Source organism: Pseudorasbora parva, chromosome 14 (assembly GCF_024679245.1).
Source record: "Pseudorasbora parva isolate DD20220531a chromosome 14, ASM2467924v1, whole genome shotgun sequence".
NCBI lineage: Eukaryota > Metazoa > Chordata > Actinopteri > Cypriniformes > Gobionidae > Pseudorasbora > Pseudorasbora parva.
In genome coordinates, this window is record NC_090185.1 from 22,747,652 (window position 1) to 22,771,569 (window position 23,918).

At 45.1% G+C, this 23,918-nt stretch overlaps 1 protein-coding gene across 1 annotated transcript; it reads left to right on the forward strand.

Moving 5' to 3' along the window:
• The first annotated feature begins 3,300 nt into the window (after positions 1-3,300).
• On the forward strand, positions 3,301-4,962 carry LOC137039508 (granzyme B(G,H)-like). Its single transcript, XM_067414816.1, has 5 exons — positions 3,301-3,388; positions 3,546-3,696; positions 3,833-3,965; positions 4,363-4,614; positions 4,708-4,962. Exons 1-5 carry the CDS (start codon positions 3,325-3,327, stop codon positions 4,861-4,863), a joined length of 756 nt encoding a protein of 251 aa, XP_067270917.1. The 5' UTR covers positions 3,301-3,324; the 3' UTR covers positions 4,864-4,962.
• Positions 4,963-23,918: the final 18,956 nt, after the last annotated feature.

The following is a 23,918-nucleotide window of genomic DNA, read 5'->3' on the forward strand; positions in this document are numbered from 1 at the left end:
GAACTCATCTCCAATATATATGTGTTTTAATAAACAGTTAGGTCCAATCTAACGATTCTGATTGGATTATGTTGGTAATAGACACTTTCATAGAGCTAAAATGTGTTGTGCCTCTAATAAGTGCTTTTGATCTTCTTTTTGCTTTAAATGATATGCGGAAAATACCGGACATTTTCCACAGATTTGTCCCACCACCTACAACGCAACCGAATGCTTCAAGCGCCTCCAAGGTCGCAAAATGTGCTCTTTTTTTAACTTTTAAACAGGCAATGACGGAATTTTACCATACATTTTTACAGCAGGTCTATTCGAACGGGATTATTATTACCTGAGGTAATTTTTCCGGACCTTTTTACAGAAGGTAAAAGTCTCGGTAATCTTTACTGACATTGTCCGTAATGATTACCGAGATGGCACATTCGGACGGGACTAAAATCACCGAGAACCTCTGGTTATAATTACTTTACCCCCACGTCCCCATGTTAAACTAATCCAGTCCGAATAGGGCTTTTGCAACAGAAGTAAATGAAGTCATGAATCTAACATTGTGACATAACCGTATTTTCTATCCCCTTACACTGCCCCTGCCCCTAACCCATCATATGAAACATTCTGCATTTTTACTTTCTCCAAAAAACTCCTGTGAATCATAAGCATTTGAAAAGTGGGGGACATGGCCAATGTCCTCATATTTCACCTTCTCATTGTAATAACTGTCATACCCATGTCATAGACACATTTGTGTCCTTATATATGCCACAAAACATGCCCCCCCCCCCCCCCCCAGACACACACACACAGAATTACTGGTGTGTTTAACATGCACTAAAATTGTCTATTACTAGCAAGTATATGCAATGTTACGTTCCCAATAAATAAAATCTGTAATATTTGAATCATACTGTGGTGTATCTTCTATGAAATTGTTCTCTTCTATGAAATTGCCTATGAAATTGTCAACTTGAAATATAAATCTGAAGACACGGACATATAGCGCTTTTCTTAGTATGTTGGATTGACTTTGTTTACTTCTGTTGTAAAGACGATCAAACCAGACTAGCTGACAGCCTGCCATTAACGTCGGAGGACAGCCCTTCTAGCCAATCATAGACGAAAAAGGGCGATACCTTCCCCTACCATCCTGGGAAAAAAAATATCACCGCCCGGCGACTGTGTCCCGTCCCGTCATAATAAAAGTCCCGGTATTCGCGAGGCGGGTATTTGTTTAACAATCGCTCCAGCAGCTGTGCTCAGCTCCACAACACTCGGTCCTGCTCTGCTTTAATAACCACATGCATGAACGTGATTTCTGCCCGTGTCCTATTTTTCACCGGTTGTGATGAGAAGACCACATCTCCCAAGATGCTGCGCTCAAACTTTGCGTCATCAAACTACGCTTTTGTTTTGAATAGGCGCCCTCTAGTGGACGGAAAGTTGCATAGCGCACCTTTAATAGATTATATTCACCAACAATACTTTCTCACCATACATGAGACATTCAGAATTTTGATTTAAAATATATTTTTCGACAGCATGTATTGCGGCATGTCACCATTGTTGAGAGTCACATGCTGATTCTTGATGTCTGTGTGTCCAAAAAAACCCACAGAAAACACAACAAAATAGTTGAACCTTGTTGTGTATGCAAACCTTTGATATACTTGAAGATGGTGCTGTGAGTGCAAGCGAGAATACACATTTCCATTTTATTCAAAATCATAGCCATGCTTCCTAGCACAGAAAGACCAAGTGAGACATAACATGATATACTAGTTCCTAAAATAGACACAGATATCCAGATTTCACAGTAGCTGAATAAAATGGCCATATTACTGAAGTAACACAAAGACAAAAACATAGAATTACTACTATATATGGTGTGTTTTTATTTATTTATTAATTATTAACTAATTTATGTATTTTTTATTAGATAAAGCATATTTATAATTCACGGAGCACAGAATACTACGGTTCTTTCTTATAAGCAAGGAAGCCATGTCACAAAAGGAAGTTATTTCAACACTAGTTGCTCCGTATATTGAGCAAAACATTTACTCTGCTGAATAACAGGCACAAAACAAAGTTCTAAGCTTAAACTGTTAAGTTTAAGTTGCTGTACTTCATATATATCATCTTATTTAATTCATCTTTAGCAATCTCATAACACTGAGCGAATTCAGTGTTATTGTTAATACCAAGTTTTACCAAAAGAATCACCAAATTAACTTTCCAGCTTAACTTCAGTTTAGGTTTAGAAATTTGTGATTTTTGTGACAAAAGTTAATTTGTCAGAATGACACGTTTATACTCAAATTGATCTTTTGAATGTTACTGTTATTGTGTACCAAGTATTGAAGTCCCTATGTTCATATGCCTGATTACTTTCTTTTATTATGTAGATATGGTGTCATGATATCTATTGCATTATTTACTTAAATGTTTCTAAGTAAAGCATGCCCTTTAAAATCATGGTTTAATTCTACATTATATTATTTTAGTTAATAGTCTGTTAAATTGACTTAACTTCGCCAAGTAATTTTTACTTAATTCTATATGTTAAATTAAATATAATTTATTAATATTTGCTCAATTACTTCATGAACGTTAAGTTCAATGGTAAATAAATTTCACTTGATAACAACAGGTTAGTACAGAGCAGTAGCAGTGCAATTTACTCAAAATGTGTTTTTATATTATTAAGTAAATACTACAAGTATTTTTTTGTGTACTGTACTTTAGTAAAAAAAAGTATTATTATTATTTTTGCTGTAAAATAATTCACCACTAAAAGCGCCAACAGTTGGCACCAGAACTAAGTACGCATCAGAACTGGACCACGGAGCAATGGAATGACCTCTCATGGGATAGTAAAGAATCCATCGTAAAGTGCTGACATATCTGTGGTAGATTCCTGATTTCTGATCCGTTTGTTTTGACTGCTACACATACAGCAGATAAAAGTGTCCTCATGGTCACAATAATATATAATAACAATATTACATAGGGGGCACAAAAGTAATTTCACATATCAATTCACTCGATTTTCAGTCATGCAAGTAAGGGTTGTATACTTGGGGAAAATGGTATAAAAAATAAAGTTATAAAAAACCTTAAATCCAATAATTCACTATTAATTACTCAATTACTTCAATATTAGACCACAAGAATTAACAATAACAGTATACTATCTTATTATTGTGTTGCTCATATAAAAAAAAAAAGGTGGAGCACCATGTCACTTAATGTCTCCACCCATTTTTGAAGTATATTTAAACCATGCTTAGCCAGTGACAGCTCAGTGATCATCTCAGTGTCATCTTCATCATGACCATCATCATCATCTCTCTGCTCCTGCTGGCCTCTCTGATGCCACACTTGACCTTCACTGGTAAGAATGACTATTTAACAACATAATATTTAATGCTGAATAAATTGACTGACAGCCTCTCTCTCTCTCTCTCTCTCTCTCTCTCTCTCTCTCTCTCTCTCTCTCTCTCTCTCTCTCTCTCTCTCTCTCTCTCTCTCTCTCTCTCTCTCTCTCTCAGCTCGTGTGACTGTGGGTATAGTGAATGGCAAAGAAGCCACAGCCCACTCCAGACCTTACATGGTTTCTGTTCAGATGCATGGGCAGCATTACTGTGGTGGATTGCTCATTTCTGATGAGTTTGTCTTGACTGCCGCACAATGCTGGTACAGGTAAGAGTTTGAGAGAACGTATTACTGAGAATTGCAATTTTGAGTTAAAATTACTTTTGACTGATAATGACTGCAGTGTATCCATACAGTGTATCACATTACATAAACGTGCATTAACAATACACTCTTTCAACAGTGGAGATATTCTGACGGTTGTGGTTGGTGCTCATGACTTAAGGGAGAGCAAGCCTTCCGAACGCTTCGAAGTGAAGTCCTACATCCCGCATCCAGAATATATACCTTATAAGAATGACATCATGCTTTTGAAGGTAGCAACATGTAATTTTAGTTGTTCAAAAGGATACTGGTCTGTAAAACACTAGCACTAACGACTGTGTTTGATTTTCTATTACAATTTCTTGCTTAAAAAAATACTGAAGGGATTTAAATAATTATGTAAATGTCCAAGTGCCTCTTTGAGTCTGTTTCTTAAATTATTTATGTATTGCTCAGTGAAGTAACAAAAAAGTAGGCAAACAAATGGCAGAATCTTTATGCATTTTTTTGTGTGGTTAATAAGCAGAAAACACTATAATACTGAAGTATATAAAAATAAACAAAACTTTAGGGCTTCTGTGTTAACCTCAAAAATTAAAGTATAAACCAACTGATCTTCAGTCTTATAAAAGATTGTTTAATAATAATAGTTCTATTTTTGAATTACAGCTAGAGAAAAAAGTCAAACTAAACAACAGAGTTAAACTGATAACATTACCCAAGGAAGGAGAAGACGTGAAAACAGATACTGCTTGCAGTGTTGCCGGCTGGGGATTCCTGGAGACTAATGGCACAGACACCAATCTTCTAATGGAGACAGACACAACTGCAAAAAATCCAGCAGAGTGTGAGCATAAATGGGGATCCCACTTCTTACCCCAACAGATGATCTGTGCACATGGCAGTGGTGGATCCTGCTTTGTATGTACAATAATATATATATATATTCACTAATGTTATGGTAATGTACAAACCGGTTTCACTGTTGACGTGTTGATCTGTCTTTCTTAACAGGGAGATACAGGAGGTCCTTTGGTTTGTGGAAAAAAAGCTGTTGGTGTCACATCTTATGTATCTGGATATGGCTGCAATTCACCAGAACAACCTAATGTGTATACTAAGATTTCAGCATATATTCAATGGATCCGCAAAGAAATGGAAAGTTTTTAAGTGACTTAATGTAAACTTAAAAAGGAAGAAATGTTTTTTTTTTTCTTGAATTCTTCCACAAAACCTCTATCAATAAAAGTATCACATGACAAGCATCAATTATAGTCAAAGTGTTATCATTGTTACAACCATATATAATATACTCAAAAATCATTTTGCAGGTTACTATGGCCATCATGGCAACACAATCAATTTCCAGTCATGCAAGTATGACTCATACAGTATCTACTTGAAGGGGGAAAAAAACAAAAAAGAAGAAAAATGTCAGCGCATGCACTGTAAAACAGTTATATGTACTAAATAAAAATGAGTTCAAATATTACTGAATGTTATGTGGATACAATTACTGAAAAAAGAACTGAAACTGAAGTTATACAACATTTCTAGTTCCCATACTATATGTATACTAATTGTATTAAGTGATTAAATAAGTAATATTTAAGCATTAGTGATGAACACCTGATGATAATGAGCAGAATCACTGAAGGAAAGAGAAACACAAGAATGACAACTGACTTCAGCCACAGCCTAAGATGAAATCAACTGAATATAAAAGAAGACATTAAGGCTACATCCGCGTGAAGCTAGAGCTTTCCCTATCCAATCTTTTTTTCTTGACTCAAGAAATGTGTGCATACACACAAAACTGATGAAACCAACTCAAAACAATGTAGTATGCATGCCAGTCCAGTGTGTGGCGCTGTAATTGTTGCACAGAAATACACTAAAGAAGAAGAGTTGTGGATAGAAGGGGTAAAGCGATGGTAGGAAGTGAGGCAAAATCTAACAATAAAATAACAATAAATAAATTAGCTAATTACCAGATTGTTTTATTAATGCCTACACTTACCCAACCCTAAACCTACCCTTACAATAATTCAAATACTGTAATTAAATGACCAGGTCGGCCCACACTCCACCTGCCCATGCTCCCAGGCCCATCTGTGCCATGCCAGGGTCCATGTATTGTTTTGTATACTAGTAATAGTAAAAGAAATACTAGTAAATTGCATTTTTGAAGTTAAAATAAACTTAGTTTGCATGTTTGTGGCAAGGGGGGCGTGGTTCAGCGAGGTCTGCAGCGGGAGAGAGAGCCGCGGGACAAGCGGTACGTGAGTGGGTTGGAAGCAGATTAATAACACCTGTCTCTTGTTCTAGTAATGAGCGCGGAGAGGGGATAAAACAGCAGTGGAACCGGAGATCGAGGAGAGAGAGAACCCGGACGGTTGATGCGAACCCCCATGTATTGAGACTGAGTACCGGAACCCGGAAGTGCCGACCCGGAAGTGATCGAGAGATCGTGTTATGAGATTCCACACTTGAATGTGTGTGTGCTGACAAGTTTATTGAGAAAATAAAGAGAAAGCATCAACCGTCCAGCCGACCCCTTGTCCTCTTCCTTCCTCCTTATATCGAACTTTGCTACAGTGGTGCCGAAACCCGGGAAGGAAGTAGGACCGCGCCGCCGCCATGACTACTCCAACGCCCTCCGCCACGCCGTTTGCGGACATTATCACCTCTCTCGCGGCCCTCCACCAGGAACAACATCAGTCCATGCTGGAGCTGCGGGCGGACCAGGAGCGCCGATTCGAGGCCATCGTCCGCGGCCAGCAAGAGGACCGCGAGAGGTTCCGGAGCTGGATAGACCGGGAGGTTCGCACCGAAGCCGCCGGGCTCGCCAGCGCACCGGTCCACGTGCCCCTACACAAGATGGGGCCACAGGACGATCCCGAGGCCTTCATTGACCTATTTCAAAAAGCGGCGGAGGCCTGCGGGTGGCCCCGGGCACAGTGGCCGGTGCGCCTTATTCCACTGCTCACCGGAGAAGCCCAGGCGGCCGCCCAACAACTGCCGGTGGCGAACCTCCTGGATTACGAAGATCTGAAGAGGGCCATCATCCAGCGGGTCGGTCGGACCCCCGAACAGCACCGTCAGCGTTTCCGCTCGCTGGAGTGGGGGGAGACCGGCCGGCCCTTCGCGATGGCCCACCAGCTCCGGGACGCCTGCCGCAAATGGCTATTGGCCGGTGGAAGCGACGTGGACCACATCGTCGATCTGGTGGTACTGGAGCAGTTCATCGCTCGGCTACCCAAGAAGACCGCCGAGTGGGTCCAGTGCCACCGGCCCACGTCGCTGACGACGGCCATCAACCTGGCGGAGGACCATCTGGTGGCGTGCCCAGGGGTCGGCGAACCCCGACTAACCTCTCCCTCTCTCTCTCCCCCCTCTGTCTCTCCTTCTCACCCTGTCCCTCTCCCTAGGTCCCGCCCTCCAGGGCCCCCTCGCATTCCCCCCAGAGGTCGGGGTGGAATGGGCCCAGGGCAGTACGGGAGTTCGAGGGCCCCGCCCAGGGGGGCGGGGCTGCTGGGGTCGGGCGGGGATAACGGTTCCGGTTCCACCCCCCCTCCGCGCTCATATTCCAACCCACTCCCCGCCGCAGGGGCGGCGGGCAGGCCTGGGCTGGCCTGCTGGCGGTGCGGCGACCCGGACCATTTTGTGGACCGATGTCCAATGATGGACATCGGGACAATGATCCGGGTCCCGGACGTTCAGCGGGCCACCCCTGATCAAGCAGGAGAGTACCAAGTTCCTGTGAGTATCAAGGGGGGTACATATCAGGCTTTGGTGGATTCAGGCTGTAACCAAACCTCGATCCATCAAAGCCTGATGCAGCCTGGGGCATTGGATACAAGCCGCATGGTTAAGGTGCGGTGTGTGCACGGGGATGTGGTGGAATATCCGGTTGTCCCAGTCACGATACAGTTTAGGGGAGAAAATCATAGTGTTGAGGTGGCGGTTAGTCCCCACCTCCGGCATCCGCTAATTCTGGGGACAAATTGGCCCGCCTTTCCGGCGTTATTGGGGTCGATATGCGCGGATGCCGCTTGGGGGAACAAGGCTAGGAACGGGGCGGTGCGAGTGCAGGTTGGTGAGACTGATACGGGACCCTCGGGAACTGCTTCAGAGGAACCGAGCGGGGTCGAGAGACTGATTCTCTCGGACCGCGATGACTTCCCTCTGGAGCAGTCTCAAGACGATACCCTAAAACATGCTTTCCAACAGGTCCGCACTATCGACGGTCAGTCCCTTCAACCCGCCTTGCCCGTCACGTATCCTTATTTTGCCATAATTAAGGATAGGTTGTATCGAGTGACCCAAGACGCTCAGACAAAAGTGGATACAACCCAGTTGTTAGTACCAAAGAGCCGCCGGGAAATGCTTTTCCAGGCGGCTCACTCTAACCCAATGGCGGGCCACCTGGGACAGGCGGCCACGCTGAATCGTTTAATGACCCGATTTTTTTGGCCAGGCATTCACGACAATGTGCGCAGGTGGTGCGCGTCTTGTCCTGAATGTCAGTTGGTGAATCCCCTGGCCTCCCCAAAAGCGCCATTGCGCCCCCTTCCATTAATGCAGGTCCCCTTCGAGAGAATTGCGATGGACCTCATCGGGCCATTAGAGCGATCCGCACGCGGACATCGTTTTGCGCTAGTTATCGTGGACTACGCAACACGATATCCGGAAGCAGTGGCTCTCCGCAACATCTCGGCGAAGAGTGTTGCGGACGCACTGTTCCGTTTAATCTCCCGAGTGGGGATTCCGAAGGAAATCCTCACTGATCAAGGCACGGCGTTTATGTCACGCACGTTAAGCGAATTATACGGGTTATTGGGCATCAAATCGATTCGGACAAGCGTCTATCACCCACAAACAGACGGCTTGGTCGAACGATTTAATCGCACTCTTAAATCCATGATCCGTAAATTCGTACAGGAAGACGCCAAAAATTGGGATCGGTGGTTAGAACCCCTCTTATTCGCTGTGCGAGAGGTCCCGCAAGCCTCCACGGGGTTTTCCCCCTTCGAGCTTCTCTACGGACGACAGCCCCGTGGGGTGCTGGACGTCCTACGAGAAACTTGGGAGGAGGGGCCTTCTTTGGCCAAAAACGAAATTCAATATGTGCTGGACTTGCGAACAAAACTCCACACCTTGGGGCGGCTATCTAGGGAGAATTTGTTGCAAGCCCAGGACCGCCAAAGCCGGTCGTATAACAGGGGTACGAGACTACGCAAATTCACACCGGGAGAGAAAGTGCTTGTATTACTCCCGACATCGAGCTCTAAATTAATGTCGAAATGGCAGGGGCCGTTTGAGGTCGCTCGACAGGTTGGAGACCTCGATTATGAAGTGATACGGTCCGATAGGAACGGAGCACGGCAAATATATCACCTCAATCTCCTGAAGAAATGGAATGAGGTCGAATCAGTGTTGTTGGCGACGGTGATCGGGGGAGAGGACGATCTCGGGCCAGAGGCGAGCATCAAAGCACAATCGGTCGCACTGGCCCCTGGGGGAGATCACCTCTCACCGTCCCAACTCACTGATCTCTCAAAACTACAGGCGGAATTCGCCGACGTGTTCTCGCCCCTACCGGGCCGTACCGACTTAATTCAGCACCATATCGAGACCGAGCCGGGCGTGGTAGTTCGCAGCCGGCCGTATCGTTTACCTGAACACAAAAAAAAAGTAGTTCAGGAAGAATTAGGGGCAATGCTCGATATGGGAGTAATAGAGGAGTCCAACAGTGACTGGGCGAGCCCGATCGTTTTGGTCCCTAAAACCGACGGCTCGGTCAGGTTCTGTGTGGACTACCGCAAGGTGAACGCAGTGTCGAAATTCGACGCGTATCCAATGCCGCGGGTTGACGAGTTGCTTGATCGGCTCGGCACGGCTCGATTTTATTCGACATTGGACTTAACGAAGGGCTATTGGCAGATCCCCTTGTCTCCATTGTCCAAAGAAAAAACAGCCTTCACCACGCCGTTCGGATTGCACCAATTCGTCACGCTTCCCTTCGGTTTGTTCGGGGCACCCGCTACCTTTCAGCGCCTCATGGACAGGATTTTGCGTCCCCATGCCGCATATGCTGCTGCCTACCTGGACGACATCGTGATTTACAGTCACGATTGGCAGCGGCATATGCAACATGTCCGGGCGGTCTTGAGGTCGTTGAGGGGAGCGGGGCTCACGGCCAACCCGAAGAAGTGTGCAATTGGGCGGGTGGAGGTAAGGTATCTGGGCTTCCACTTGGGTCATGGACAGGTGCGTCCCCAAATTGATAAGACCGCCGCAATTGCAACCTGCCCGAGGCCCAAGACCAAAAAGGAGGTAAGGCAGTTCTTGGGGCTGGCGGGATATTATAGACGGTTTATACCAAATTATTCGGACCTCACCAGCCCCCTGACTGACCTTACTAAAAAGGGGCTACCAGATACGATCCAATGGACGGAGCCGTGCCAGCAGGCCTTCACCCGAGTTAAGGCTGCTCTATGTGGCGGGCCGCTTTTACACTCCCCTGACTTTTCTCTCCCTTTTCTGTTGCAGACTGACGCGTCGGACAGGGGGCTGGGCGCAGTCCTGGCCCAGGAGGTGGAGGGGGGAGAGCGGCCGGTGCTGTACATTAGCCGTAAGCTCTCGAAGAGAGAGGCTAAGTACAGCACCATCGAAAAAGAGTGCCTTGCCATCAGGTGGGCCGTTCTCACCCTCCGCTACTACCTTCTGGGGCGGGAGTTCACCCTCTGTTCGGACCACGCTCCTCTCCAGTGGCTCCACCGCATGAAGGATACCAACGCGCGGATCACCCGTTGGTATCTAGCTCTTCAGCCTTTTAAGTTCCAGGTGGTCCACAGGCCGGGTGCTCAGATGGCTGTGGCCGACTTCCTCTCCAGAAATGGGGGGGGGGGGGGGGGGGCTGCAGGCCGGACGGCTCCCCGGCCTGAGTCGGGCGGTGGGGGTATGTGGCAAGGGGGGCGTGGTTCAGCGAGGTCTGCAGCGGGAGAGAGAGCCGCGGGACAAGCGGTACGTGAGTGGGTTGGAAGCAGATTAATAACACCTGTCTCTTGTTCTAGTAATGAGCGCGGAGAGGGGATAAAACAGCAGTGGAACCGGAGATCGAGGAGAGAGAGAACCCGGACGGTTGATGCGAACCCCCATGTATTGAGACTGAGTACCGGAACCCGGAAGTGCCGACCCGGAAGTGATCGAGAGATCGTGTTATGAGATTCCACACTTGAATGTTTGTGTGCTGACAAGTTTATTGAGAAAATAAAGAGAAAGCATCAACCGTCCAGCCGACCCCTTGTCCTCTTCCTTCCTCCTTATATCGAACTTTGCTACAATGTTGTTGTTGTTTTTTTTTTAAATACAAATTATTTTATTATAATAGTGATATTCTTATTGTAAAGTATGTATGTATATATATATATATATATATATATATATATATATATATATATATATATATATATATATATATATATATATATATATATCATATATGTAAGCTATAGCTAGCTCTGGAAAAAAAAATCAGAGCTGTATATATATATATATATATATATATATATATATATATATATATATATATATATATATATATATATATAATGTGTGTGTGTTTGTATATATATACAATATTTTGGCACAGTTTTAGTAGCCTATATATTGATTTTACATAAATACCTTGTGTGTGTGTATATTCATCGCACCTATCTGTTCTGTTCAATGTTACTTTCATATTGAAGTCCATGGTTATAATTATTCATAAATATGTAGTGGCATAACTACATCTCTGACGTTTATAACAAACAAAACAAGTAATGGTTATTTAAAAGTACATGCACCATTAAAACACAAATTACGAAATTACGAGTGAGCGAGCTGCCTGTGACAAGATGGCCGCCAGTTGCGGACAGCGACCTCCATTGGCCATGGATATCTATGGAATCAACCAAGCATTGCGACCCAGCAGGTTTAACCCAACGACTGGAAATTTGAAACTACCCAATGGTGTTTAAAATGTGATCAAATAAACCATCAAAAATTACCCAACAGTCTTAACCCAGCATTTTGGGTTAAAAAATAACCCAGCATTATTTAGAGTGTACATGGGTCCCCTTTTTAGTGCTAATTCAAATAACAAATGCACAAAATATATCCAATATAGTAACACTTTAGAGCAGTGGTTTCAAACCTGTGTCTCCCTCATATTTATCACACCTGATTCAACTCATCAGCTCGTTAGTAGAGACTAGAACTAAATTTGTGTGTCTGATAAGGGAGACATATGCTGCGTCCCAATTCGCCTACTTATACTACGTCCTAAAAGTATGTACTCTTTTTGTGAAGAAAAAGTATATACTTTTGAGTGTGTAGCAGAAAAGTATGCAAGTTTCGGGACATACTACTTCGCCATCTTTAACGGACTCTGTCGCTTAGTTACGTGCATCCCGTCACCGTTTATCTGCCCTGTCAATCATCGTCAGATTCGTCACAGTTCAAATCCTTCACATTCAGTTTAATCTCCTACCGTATCGGAGAGAAATGTAGCCGCTCGTTGATCTGCCATGTGTGGGTCTTTGTGGGTCAGAGACTCTCCTCGTGTGTTTGCAGTTTAAATATAATGATGCATTTAAAAGTTAATGGCCAAACGTGTCATTACAAAAGTTCACAATGCTGCTGCAGGTGAAATATAATGTGGACAACACTGAATAAATATATTTTTGTCAGGTTAAATATTGATAGTTGGTCACTCAAACCCCTTTATCTAAACTTCTCTACTTAACCGTCGAACTCGCACATCCGTCATGTTTGTAGTTTATTAACGCTTTTTATCCGCGTTTGTAGTTCTAATCGAATCCTCGTCCAACTCGCAGTGGGTTGTGGGCAATATCAGCCGTTAGAGTGCACATCGATCCATACTTCAAATTCGGACCGGAAATAGTAAACCATCCGGGAATCTTTGGAATACTCTTTTCAACATACTACGATTTGGGACATACTAATTCTATTTTCGAATACTATTTAGGATGGATAGTATGCGAATTGGGACGCAGGGATACAAAATGTGCAGGGCTGGGCCGTTTCTCAGGCAAAGGAAGGGTAGAGCAGGTGGACCCTTGGCAGCCTACCTATCCCAGAATTCATACATGACAACAGGATTTGTATAGACTGAGCTGCATTCCTGTAGTGACCGATCAGATTTCTTGCGGCGCGGGATTACATTTTTTCAGTGAAAGACGGTAGCGGTCGGTAACTCTGGTATACTTTGCTACGGGAAAGCACGGGAATACGGGAATGTGCAGTCTGAAAATAGCCCGGCCGCTTCCGATACAACAGGGCAACTACTCTTGAGCTTCAAGTGAACAAAACATTCTGTATGGTGGCATGATTCACAAAATTTCTACAACAAAAGATTACTACATCAAATGTAAATGTAAAAATGTTATTCTACTAGTCCTCACCTATAGAACCTCCTCGCAATAAAAATGTGTAAATAGATAAATCATTTGATTACTGTAAGCATTTAACTCCTAAAGCCCTTTCACATTGGATACGTAATGAAGAGGCGAAGCGGAAAATTGAATATTTCGTATGCAGATATTTAGAGTCAAAACCATTAACATCAGCCACGACACGAATTTGTGATGTCTGTGACGTTTCAGTGCTCACACATTCCAAAACATTTGCGCGACTAGCTGAGAAAACACAGACACTTCCTCATTCAGTGAAGATGAGGTTTTCATCTTATTTAAGAAAAGAAGGTTTATGGTGCGCCTGGTCTTATGAGAACACAGAAGAAGACTATGCTAATCTTGTAGCCGACAGGAGCTAAAACTGTATCATGGCCGGTTCCGCACTTAATTTCGAAATTCCGTGGGACTATTTGAGCTCCTCCAGAGACAGTAATGTTAGCAAGTTAAGTTATTGCTCTCTGTAGCATACAGTGAGTAAACACAGCTGCAGGTATACAACTTTAACAACAGCAGCGGTTAATGTTGATTGAAAAGCTAGTGACATCAACTGGACATTTCGTCACCTTTGTTTCCTTGTATGTGATTGGTTGAAGCCGTTTTTGTCGCTGCTAGAGTAAAAAAATCGATATAGAAACGGGGAAAAAAAAACTGTGTGGGTTTGTCCACCACAGCACATTCACGTTCACTGTGGAAGCACTACTTACACAAACAACTGATCAAAAAATAGAACGTTTGCGCGTCAAAATAGAGTCCAGTGTGAAAGGACCGTTATTCGTCATGTAAACCAATCCCTTCCCTAAACCTACCCCTTTGTGTATTATTAAAAAAACAGGCAGATAAAATATAACAGGCAGATATAACTGCAGGAACAATTTATTCAAAAAGTACAAATATTCCAAGTGACCCGAGGTCAAATAAGTGATTTGTGATTGATTCTACATCAGTAATTTCTCACTAGAAATGACATCAGAAGTGGAAAATATTGCTAAAAACATACATTTACACACAAACATACCAGCAAACACAAGTGTCGGACACATGATTGTGAGATATCAAAGGCATCGAAGGATGCATATATGCTGCCTTAAAAAATCGATCAGATAAAGTAACTCAGGAGACAGGAAGTGAAGCAAATGCCTTCCTGCCTTGAAATGTGTCCTCCGAAGGCAGCATTTTCCAGGTTTCAGATGCAGCCACTGTTTCTTGTGTGTCTTGTGACCGATTGCGTCATGCTAAACAGCTGTATCCAGGGCTGGACTGGGGCTAAAATTCGGCCCTGGCAAACCCAGCCCAACCGGCCCATGAGTTCCCCATGATTGTTTTTGCTGGGGTTGGGGACTTAAATTGGAGTATATAAATAAAACTAGGACAAGGACAAATAATGATAGACATTATCGAATTTGCTGCAACTGGGCGAGTATCAGCTAATCGTCAAGGTAGTTGAGGATGCGAACGCTGCATTCTCTTAGCGGAACAATGGCTGCCTCCATGACCTTCGTAAAGACGCGAGGCGACAGGGACAGCCCGAAGGGCAGGACCATGTACTGATATGCTTTCCCCTCGAACGCAAAAACTAGGAATGGTCTGTGTCGAGGGAGAATAGACACATGGAAGTACGCATCCTTCAGGTCGGTCGCTGCAAACCAATCCCGGGGACGGATGCATTCAAAGATGCATTTCTGCATTAGCTCCCCAAACGAGAGCTTGTGCAGGGCCCGGTTCAGGACATGCAGGTCCAGGATTGGTCGTAACCCGCCCCTTTTCTTGGGCACAATGAAGTAGGGGCTGTAGAACCCCGTCTTCATATCGGCTGGAGGAACCGGTTGATTGCGTCCTTCGCCAGTAGGACCTCGATCTCTGACCTCAAGACATGAGCATCGCTGCTTCGCACGGAGGTGAAGAGGATGCCCTTGTACTTTGGCGGCCGGCGAGCGAACTGAATCACATAGCCGAGTCTGATGGTACGGATGAGCCAGCGAGACGGCCTGGGAAGATCTAGCCAGGCCCCCAGGGACCGAGCAAGCGGGACCAACAGACGTACCCGAGGTGGGGCAGCGAAGTGGAGTTGCTATACGCAAGAGCAAGAGCTGCACACGCAGAGTGGGCTTCGAGGATGCCTCTGGGCCTTCTCACCTACTCTCTGTCCAGACCAGGAGTGCTCGGGCAACAATTTGGGCCGTCTCCGGGCCTCCCGAGTCTGGCCAGAGCACTCCTGGTCTGGACAGAGAGTAGGTGAGAAGGCCCAGAGGCGTCCTCGAAGCCCACTCTGCGTGCGCAGCTCTTGCGTTGTGAGCATACAAAATGAAAGCTGGGACAGCCTTAAACGTGAAAGAGAAAACGTTTTCCTAAATAAACCATAGCTATCAAATAGATTCAACCATGTGATTCAGAATCTGATCCGGAGGCTGAAACTGAACAGGAGAAGCAACAATGGCGACTACAGCAGGACATCTCTATGTGGTATGTACTGTAACTTTATTTGTTTAACGGCTTGTCATGCGCAAGTTTTACAACATATGTGTGTGCTTACTCGTCGTTTACGAGGACATAATTTGGTTTATGGACAATTGTATGCGATTTAACGTTAGCAGTAGCAAGCGGAACGTTGTTTGCACGTTAGACTAATGTGCATTTACATAGAAAAAGGGAATAGTAGCACATTTGAATGAAGAAGCACATTTTGTGTTAATGTCCCTGTGGCGGAGGGGGCGTGGTTCTGCGAGGTCTGCAGCGGGAGCAGAGCAGAGCGGCAGGTAAGTAGGTCACACACAGATGACGAACACCTGTTTCTAATTGGCGTGGAGAGAGCGCATTTAAGAGAGAGAGAGAGCGCGGCCGGGAGAGAGTTGAGAGAGAGAGTTGGACTGGGACTTCATGACTGTGGGCCACTGAGAAAGAGAACCTGAGCTGTTAAAAGAGGATCCTTAAAAGAACAATCGAGATTGAAAGAAGAGAGTCACGCCACTGAGCGTTTGTTTTGTTTGAATTCAAAAAGACTGAATAAAAGCGAGTCCCAGTCAAAGCCGACTCCTGTATTCTTCCTTCCACACACACGCGAACCTCATCACACTGGTGCCGAAACCCGGGAGGGAGAAGACTCCCGCCGCCATGCAAACTCCGCCAAAGACCCCACTTGCGGACATCGTCCAGTTGCTCGCCGGTCTACACCAAGAACACCATCAGAACCTGCTGGCCGTTAGGGAAGAGCAGCAGAAGTGCTTTGAAGCTCTCCTCACGGCCCAGCATGAAGACCGCAAGCTGTTCCAGAGCTGGATGGACCGGGAGATTCGGGCCGTTCCCCAGCGACAGAACATCGACTCGGCCGCCACCGTCCCCCTCGCAAAAATGGGCCCCGAGGACGACCCAGGGGCCTTTATCGAACTTTTCGAGTAGGCGGCTGGGTTCTAGGAATGGCCCAAAGCGGACTGGCCAATGCCTTGCTGTCTGGAGAGGCCCAGGTAGCCGCCCACCAACTGCCAGTCCAGAATCTTCTGGTCTACGACGACCTGAAGCACGCCATTCTTCAGCGGGTCGGCCGGACCCCAGAACAACACCGCCAATGCTTCAGGACCCTGACCCTTGACGAGTTCGGCCGGCCCTTCGTGTTCGCACACCAGCTCCGGGACTCGTGCCACAAGTGACTGATGGCCGACGGGAGTGACATTGAGGCACTGCAGCAGTTTGTCGCCCGACTACCGCGGAAGACTGCACAGTGGGTCCAGTGCCACCGCCCGACGTCGCTAGACCAGGCCATCCAATTGGTGGAGGTCGAGATGGTGCCGTCCCGTGGGGTCGGCGAGCCCTTACCAGTGGCTTCTCTCTCTCTCTCTCTCTCTCTCTCTCTCTCTCTCTCTCTCTCTCTCGCTCTCTCTCTCTCTCTCTCTCTCTCTCTCTCTCTCTCTCTCTCTCTTCTTCTTCTTCTTCTTCTTCTTCTTCCCCCTCCCCTTCTCTCTCTAAACCTGTCCCTCTCCCCAGGTCCAGAGGTGGTTTACTTCCCCGGCCGGCACCAAGGTGGAGAGGGGGTGGTTTGCACGAACCATCTCCCGCATTCCAGCCGGCCCAGAGGGGAGCCCAGGACTCCGGTCAGCTGGCTTCCCGGCCTGCCGTCTCTCCACGCCAATTCACAGGCCTACTGCCAGCCACTAGGGCTGCGGGAAAACCTGGGCTGGCGTGCTGGCGTTGCGGGGACCCAGGACACTTTATCGACCAGTGTCCAGTGATGGAGGTGGGGACACTGGTCCGGGTCGCCGCCCCCGATCAAGCTGGCCTGTACCAAATACCTGTGAGTATTAAGGGGGGTACTTATCAGGCTTTATTCACGGACCTTCCGCAAGCAAAAATGAAATTCAGTTTGTCTTGGACCTGAGAACAAAACTCCACACTTTGGGGTGGCTGTCTATGGAAAATTTATTACAGGCGCAAGACAAACAGAGACAGTTGTATAACAGAGGAGCTAAGCTAAGACAATTTTCACCGGGAGATAAAGTGCTACTATTACTGCCCACCTCTAGTTCTAAATTACTCACAAAATGGCAAGGGCCCTTTGAGGTCACAAGGTGAGTCGGAGATCTTAACTATGAGGTAATCCGCTCGGATAGGGACGGGGCACGTCAAATCTACCACCTCAACCTATTAAAAAAATGGGTTGAGGCAGAGGCTGTGATGCTGGCGACGGTAGTGAGTGGAGAGGAGGATCTTGGGCCAGAGGCTAGTCAAAACACGCAATCCCACGCCCTGGCGCCAGGGGGAGATCACCTCTCACCCTCCCAGCTCATAGACCTAAAACATCTACAGGCGGAATTTGTCGAATTTGCCTCCTCAGAGGGACTGACCTCATCCAACACCACGTTGAGACGGAGCCGGGCGTAGTTGTGCGCAGTAGGCTGTATCGATTGCCGGAACACAAAAAGAAAGTGGTACAGGCAGAATTGAATGCGATGCTAGAGATGGGAGTCATAGAAGAATCCAACAATGATTGGGCGAGCCTGATAGTTTTGGTGCCTAAACCTGACGGCTCTGTCCGATTCTGTGTGGATTATCGAAAAGTCAACGCGGTGTCTAAATTTGATGCTTACCCCATGCCGAGAGTTGACGAATTGCTTGATCGGCTGGGTACTGCTCGTTTTTATTCGACATTGGACTTGACAAAGGGTTACTGGCAGATCCCCTTATCTCCAGTTTCCAAAGAAAAGACAGCTTTCACCACGCCGTTCGGATTACACCAATTCGTCACCCTTCCATTCGGTTTGTTCAGGGCACCTACGACTTTTCAGCGCCTGATGGACCGAATTCTTCGGCCACATGCTGCATATGCCGCTGCCTACCTAGATGATATCATCATCTATAGTGGGGACTGGCAACGTCATATGCAGCATTTGAGAGCTGTCCTCAGGTCGATGAGAAGAGCGGGGCTCACGGCCAACCCGAAGAAGTGTGCAATTGGGCGGGTGGAGGTAAGATATCTGGGCTTCCACTTAGGTCACGGTCAGGTGCGTCCCCAAGTTAATAAGACGGCGGCAGTTGCGGCCTGTCCGAGACCTAAGACCAAAAAGGAGGTTAAACAGTTCCTGGGGCTGGCGGGATATTATAGGAGATGTACCTAATTATTCGGACCTCGCCATCCCACTGATTGATCTAACTAAAAAGGAAGAACCAGATACAGTTCTGTGGACCGAGCGGTGCCAGCAGGCTTTTACTAGGTTAAAGGCGGCTCTGTGTGGTGGTCCACTCCTACAAGCTCCTTACTTTTCTCTCCCTTTTTTTTGCAGACTGACGCCTCGGACAGGGGGCTGGGCGCCGTCCTGTCTCAGGAGGTGGAGGGTGAGGAACGGCCGGTGCTGTACATCAGTCGTAAGTATTTGGCCATCAGGTGGGCCATCCTTACCCTTCGCTAATACCTCCTGGGGCGGGAGTTCAACCTCTGCTCGGACCACGCCTCCTTGCAGTGGTTCCACCGCATGAAGGATGCCACGCACGGATCACCCGTTGGTATCTAGCTTTAAAGCCATTTAAGTTCAAGGTGATCCACAGGCCGGGTGCTCAGATGGCTCCCCGGCCTGAGTCGGGTGGTGGGGGTATGTCGCGGAGGGGGCGTGGTTCTGCGAGGTCTGCAGCGGGAGAGAGTAAGCAGAGCAGAGCGGCAGGTAAGTAGGTCACGAACAGGTGACGAACACATGTTTCTGATTGCAGTGATTGGCGTGGAGCGCATTTAAGTCGCGGCCGGGAGAGAGTTGAGAGAGAGAGTTGGACTGGGACTTTGCGACTGTGGGCCACTGAGCTGTTAAAAAAGAATCCTTAAAAGAACGATCGAGATTGAAAGAAGAGAGGCACGCCACTGAGCGTTTGTTTTGTTTAAATTCAAAGAGACTGAATAAAAGCGAGTCCCAGTCAAAGTCTTCTTCCTTCCACACACACGCGAACCTCATCACAGTCCCCTAGATTTAATCTGAAATAACATTGCGTGCTCCATTGATAAATTAACGATACGTTGATCATGTTGATGTGCCAACAAATAGTTTTACAATCAAAGACACTTGCACAACTCCTCAAGATAAACAATCTCCATCCCTTGTCCCATTGACACTGGGTTCTTTTGGAAGCTGTACAGGGTTGTCTTGCTCTGATAGCCAAAAACACACTTCTTTAGTGATATTGTTGATTTGGTGAAGTCCTGTGACCTGTGCAGCAGAGCCGGCTTCCCTAAAGCTGAGCAAAGCGTGTTCTCGCTCTGTCCGCACGCATGCCCGTCCTTCCGGGAGAAGAGCCTGTACAAGGACATTCCGCTCTTGTTGACGTCAAACGGACACATACTCGAAAAAACTTTCCGAAACTTGTGAGAAACTGGAAGGAGTATTTTTGGCACAGAAAAACTCCCAGCATAAATTGTCTTACAGTTTTGTTTACCATTAGATTGAAATAATGGTAATAATAATACATTTATTAATTCTCCTCATTGTAATTGTACCATTTTTTTATTATTTTGCTATGGTTTTGTAAATAACTTAAACAATTTGGCGAACTAACATGGAAATTTAATACTGTGAAGCTTTGCCTGGAGCTACTTTAGCAATGCAGTTATAGAATAACAGTTTAGAATGTGTCGACCAATCGGAATCAAGCATTTAAGGAGCTATAGTATAAAGTGAGTTTTATTGGTATGTGCTTAATAATTTGACTTATTGCAGAATGTCTTTCAGCTATCATGACATAATTAATTGGAAGGGTTGTCCTTGTATATCCTGCATCAAAATGATCGATATTGGCATTTTTGGAATGATATTGTGCTTTTAAGGGAAACAAGTTGCAAATCAGCTCTATATTTCCATGTATTGTTCCACTTTATATTATTAGGCCTTAACTATTAGGGGTGTCATCAATAATCGATTCGACGATGCATCGCGATGCGGGGCATGAACGATTAAGCATCGATGCGGCAAAGTGCCATAATCGATTATGTCACTGTTTATTTTCTGGCGGACGATAAAGTTGTGAAGTTTCAAATACTTCCGGTTCCGGGAGAATAACAACAACAACAAGGAAGATGGCTGAGGCGGAGGGAGATGACCGCGATAGACGGGTTATTAAAAACGCGCTAACGACCCGAGGTGTGTAGGATTGTTCGTATATATTTTTTGCACAATAATAAATTAATCTATAATGACGAAATATGGCGCAATTCACCTTTATTCCACAAGGTGGCAATGTCTGATACCCAATGATGAAGTGACGTTTCACTCATAGTTACCTCTGACAGAAAATGAAACAATAATTATAATCTGCAAAACTTGAAATGGGTTAGTGATTTACTTCAGAGAGCAAGTACTAAACACAATCATATGTTAGTGTCACTGTCTCTTGATGATGGATGTGGTCAAGAAGCTGTCAGTGATCAAAATATTGATTTTGAAGACATTGAAAATGAGTTTGGAGAATATGCATGAGATCGCGAATATGAGTCAGATGCTGAATATACTGGTAAACGAGCTCTGACGAGGTCATATGATGTATTAAACATCTGCTCAAACTGAATCCTTCCAAGCTCCAAAAGGTAACAAAATAGGTTTTATTTTATTCTTCTGTAGCTGTTACTCTAAAATCAGGAGTTTTATATATTATCACAACAGGTAGAGGTCTATCCATGTTAAATATAGATCCGGGTCGCTAACGACCTGAATATGTAAGAATGTTTGGTGAAACAGTCATGCATTTAAGGGTTAATTGCATTTTATTTAATTTTATTTAATTACATTTTATTTTATTTAATAACTTTTATGTCAAAGATACAGGAGACACAAAGCAGCCAATACAATCTGTTGTTTAATATCTGCTTGTATTGCCTCATGACTGATGAAAAATTTTCTTTGTGTGCAGTAGAATTTTGATGCATCACAATGCATCGTAGAATACAAATTGAATCGAATCGTTACCTGGTGAATCGTAATCGAATCGAATCGTGAAGGCAGTGCCAATGCACACCCCTATTAACTATGTACTGAGACAAGTGTCCAGAGCGCTCATCAGCGTCGTCCTGGAAACAAGGCAGTCACACCTGCACCCGCTCATCACGGGCTGAGCCGTCACACCTGCGGATCATCAGTGGGCGGCTTCATAAAGCCGACAAATGACCAGAGAGGTGAGAGATGTCTCCAGAAGACTCGGCTAACTGTTGTTTCCATTTAACCTCTAGAAAGCAGAGTGTGACGGCTAGCCCCCAGTACAGAAGAAAGAGCACGGACCCACATCACCGCGAGCACTAAAGAGGGAGAGAAAGAGGAACACGCCGAGCACCGAGCAGTCTTCACGGCGCACTTTCACTTTCACCGCCATCTGCACTAATACAATCCACCCTTCGGGGAATTCACCTGCCATCCTGTGTCGTGTGCTTCTTCACCCCGTCACAGTACTTGCATAAAAAATAAGTACAATGGAAAAAATTATTTGGCTGATATTGAGGTGGGATACGGGTAAAGTTAGGGACAGGTGTATAGGTAAGTTTAAGGGAAGGGTTAGGTGTAAGGGATGGGTCAACAGTGTAATAATAAATGAGATGAATTAGAGATGTATTTACATGCATGTCATTTTTCAAATGTAAGTACAACGTAAAAACATGTACTGTATGTACACATTAATGCATCGTATCAAATAATTCATTTAAATGTTAGTACAGTCTTGTTCAAAATAATAGCAGTACAATGTGACTAACCAGAATAATCAAGGTTTTTAGTATATTTTTTATTGCTACGTGGCAAACAAGTTACCAGTAGGTTCAGTAGATTGTCAGAAAACAAACAAGACCCAGCATTCATGATATGCACGCTCTTAAGGCTGTGCAATTGGGCAATTAGTTGAAATGGGTGTGTTCAAAAAAATAGCAGTGTCTACCTTTGACTGTACAAACTCAAAACTATTTTGTACAAACATTTTTTTTTTCTGGGATTTAGCAATCCTGTGAATCACTAAACTAATATTTAGTTGTATGACCACAGTTTTTTAAAACTGCTTGACATCTGTGCGGCATGGAGTCAACAAACTTGTGGCACCTCTCAGCTGTTATTCCACTCCATGATTCTTTAACAACATTCCACAATTCATTCACATTTCTTGGTTTTGCTTCAGAAACAGCATTTTTGATATCACCCCACAAGTTCTCAATTGGATTAAGGTTTTGGAGATTGGGCTGGCCACTCCATAACATTAATTTTGTTGGTTTGGAACCAAGACTTTGCCCGTTTACTAGTGTGTTTTGGGTCATTGTCTTGTTGAAACAACCGTTTCAAGGGCATGTCCTCTTCAGCATAGGGCAACATGACCTCTTCAAGTATTTTAACATATGCAAACTGATCCATGATCCCTGGTATGCGATAAATAGGCCCAACACCATAGTAGGAGAAACATGCCCATATCATGATGCTTGCACCTCCATGCTTCACTGTCTTCACTGTGTACTGTGGCTTGAATTCAGAGTTTGGGGGTCGTCTCACAAACTGCCTGTGGCCCTTGGACCCAAAAAGAACAATTTTACTCTCATCAGTCCACAAAATGTTCCTCCATTTCTCTTTAGGCCAGTTGATGTGTTCTTTGGCAAATTGTAACCTCTTCTGCACATGCCTTTTTTTTAACAGAGGGACTTTGCGGGGGATTCTTGAAAATAGATTAGCTTCACACAGACGTCTTCTAACTGTCACAGTACTTACAGGTAACTCCAGACTGTCTTTGATCATCCTGGAGGTGATCATTGGCTGAGCCTTTGCCATTCTGGTTATTCTTCTATCCATTTTGATGGTTGTCTTCCGTTTTCTTCCACGTCTCTCTGGTTTTGCTCTCCATTTTAAGGCATTGGAGATCATTTTAGCTGAACAGCCTATAATTTTTTGCACCTCTTTATAGGTTTTCCCCTCTCTAATCAACTTTTTAATCAAAGTACGCTGTTCTTCTGAACAATGTCTTGAACGACCCATTTTCCTCAGCTTTCAAATGCATGTTCAACAAGTGTTGGCTTCATCCTTAAATAGGGGCCACCTGATTCACACCTGTTTCTTCACAAAATTGATGACCTCAGTGATTGAATGCCACACTGCTATTTTTTTTGAACACACCCCTTTCAACTAATTCAACTAATTGCCCAATTGCACAGCCTTAAGAGCGTGCATATCATGAATGCTGGGTCTCATTTGTTTTCTGAGAATCTACTGAACCTACTGGTAACTTGTTTGCCACGTAGCAATAAAAAATATACGAAAA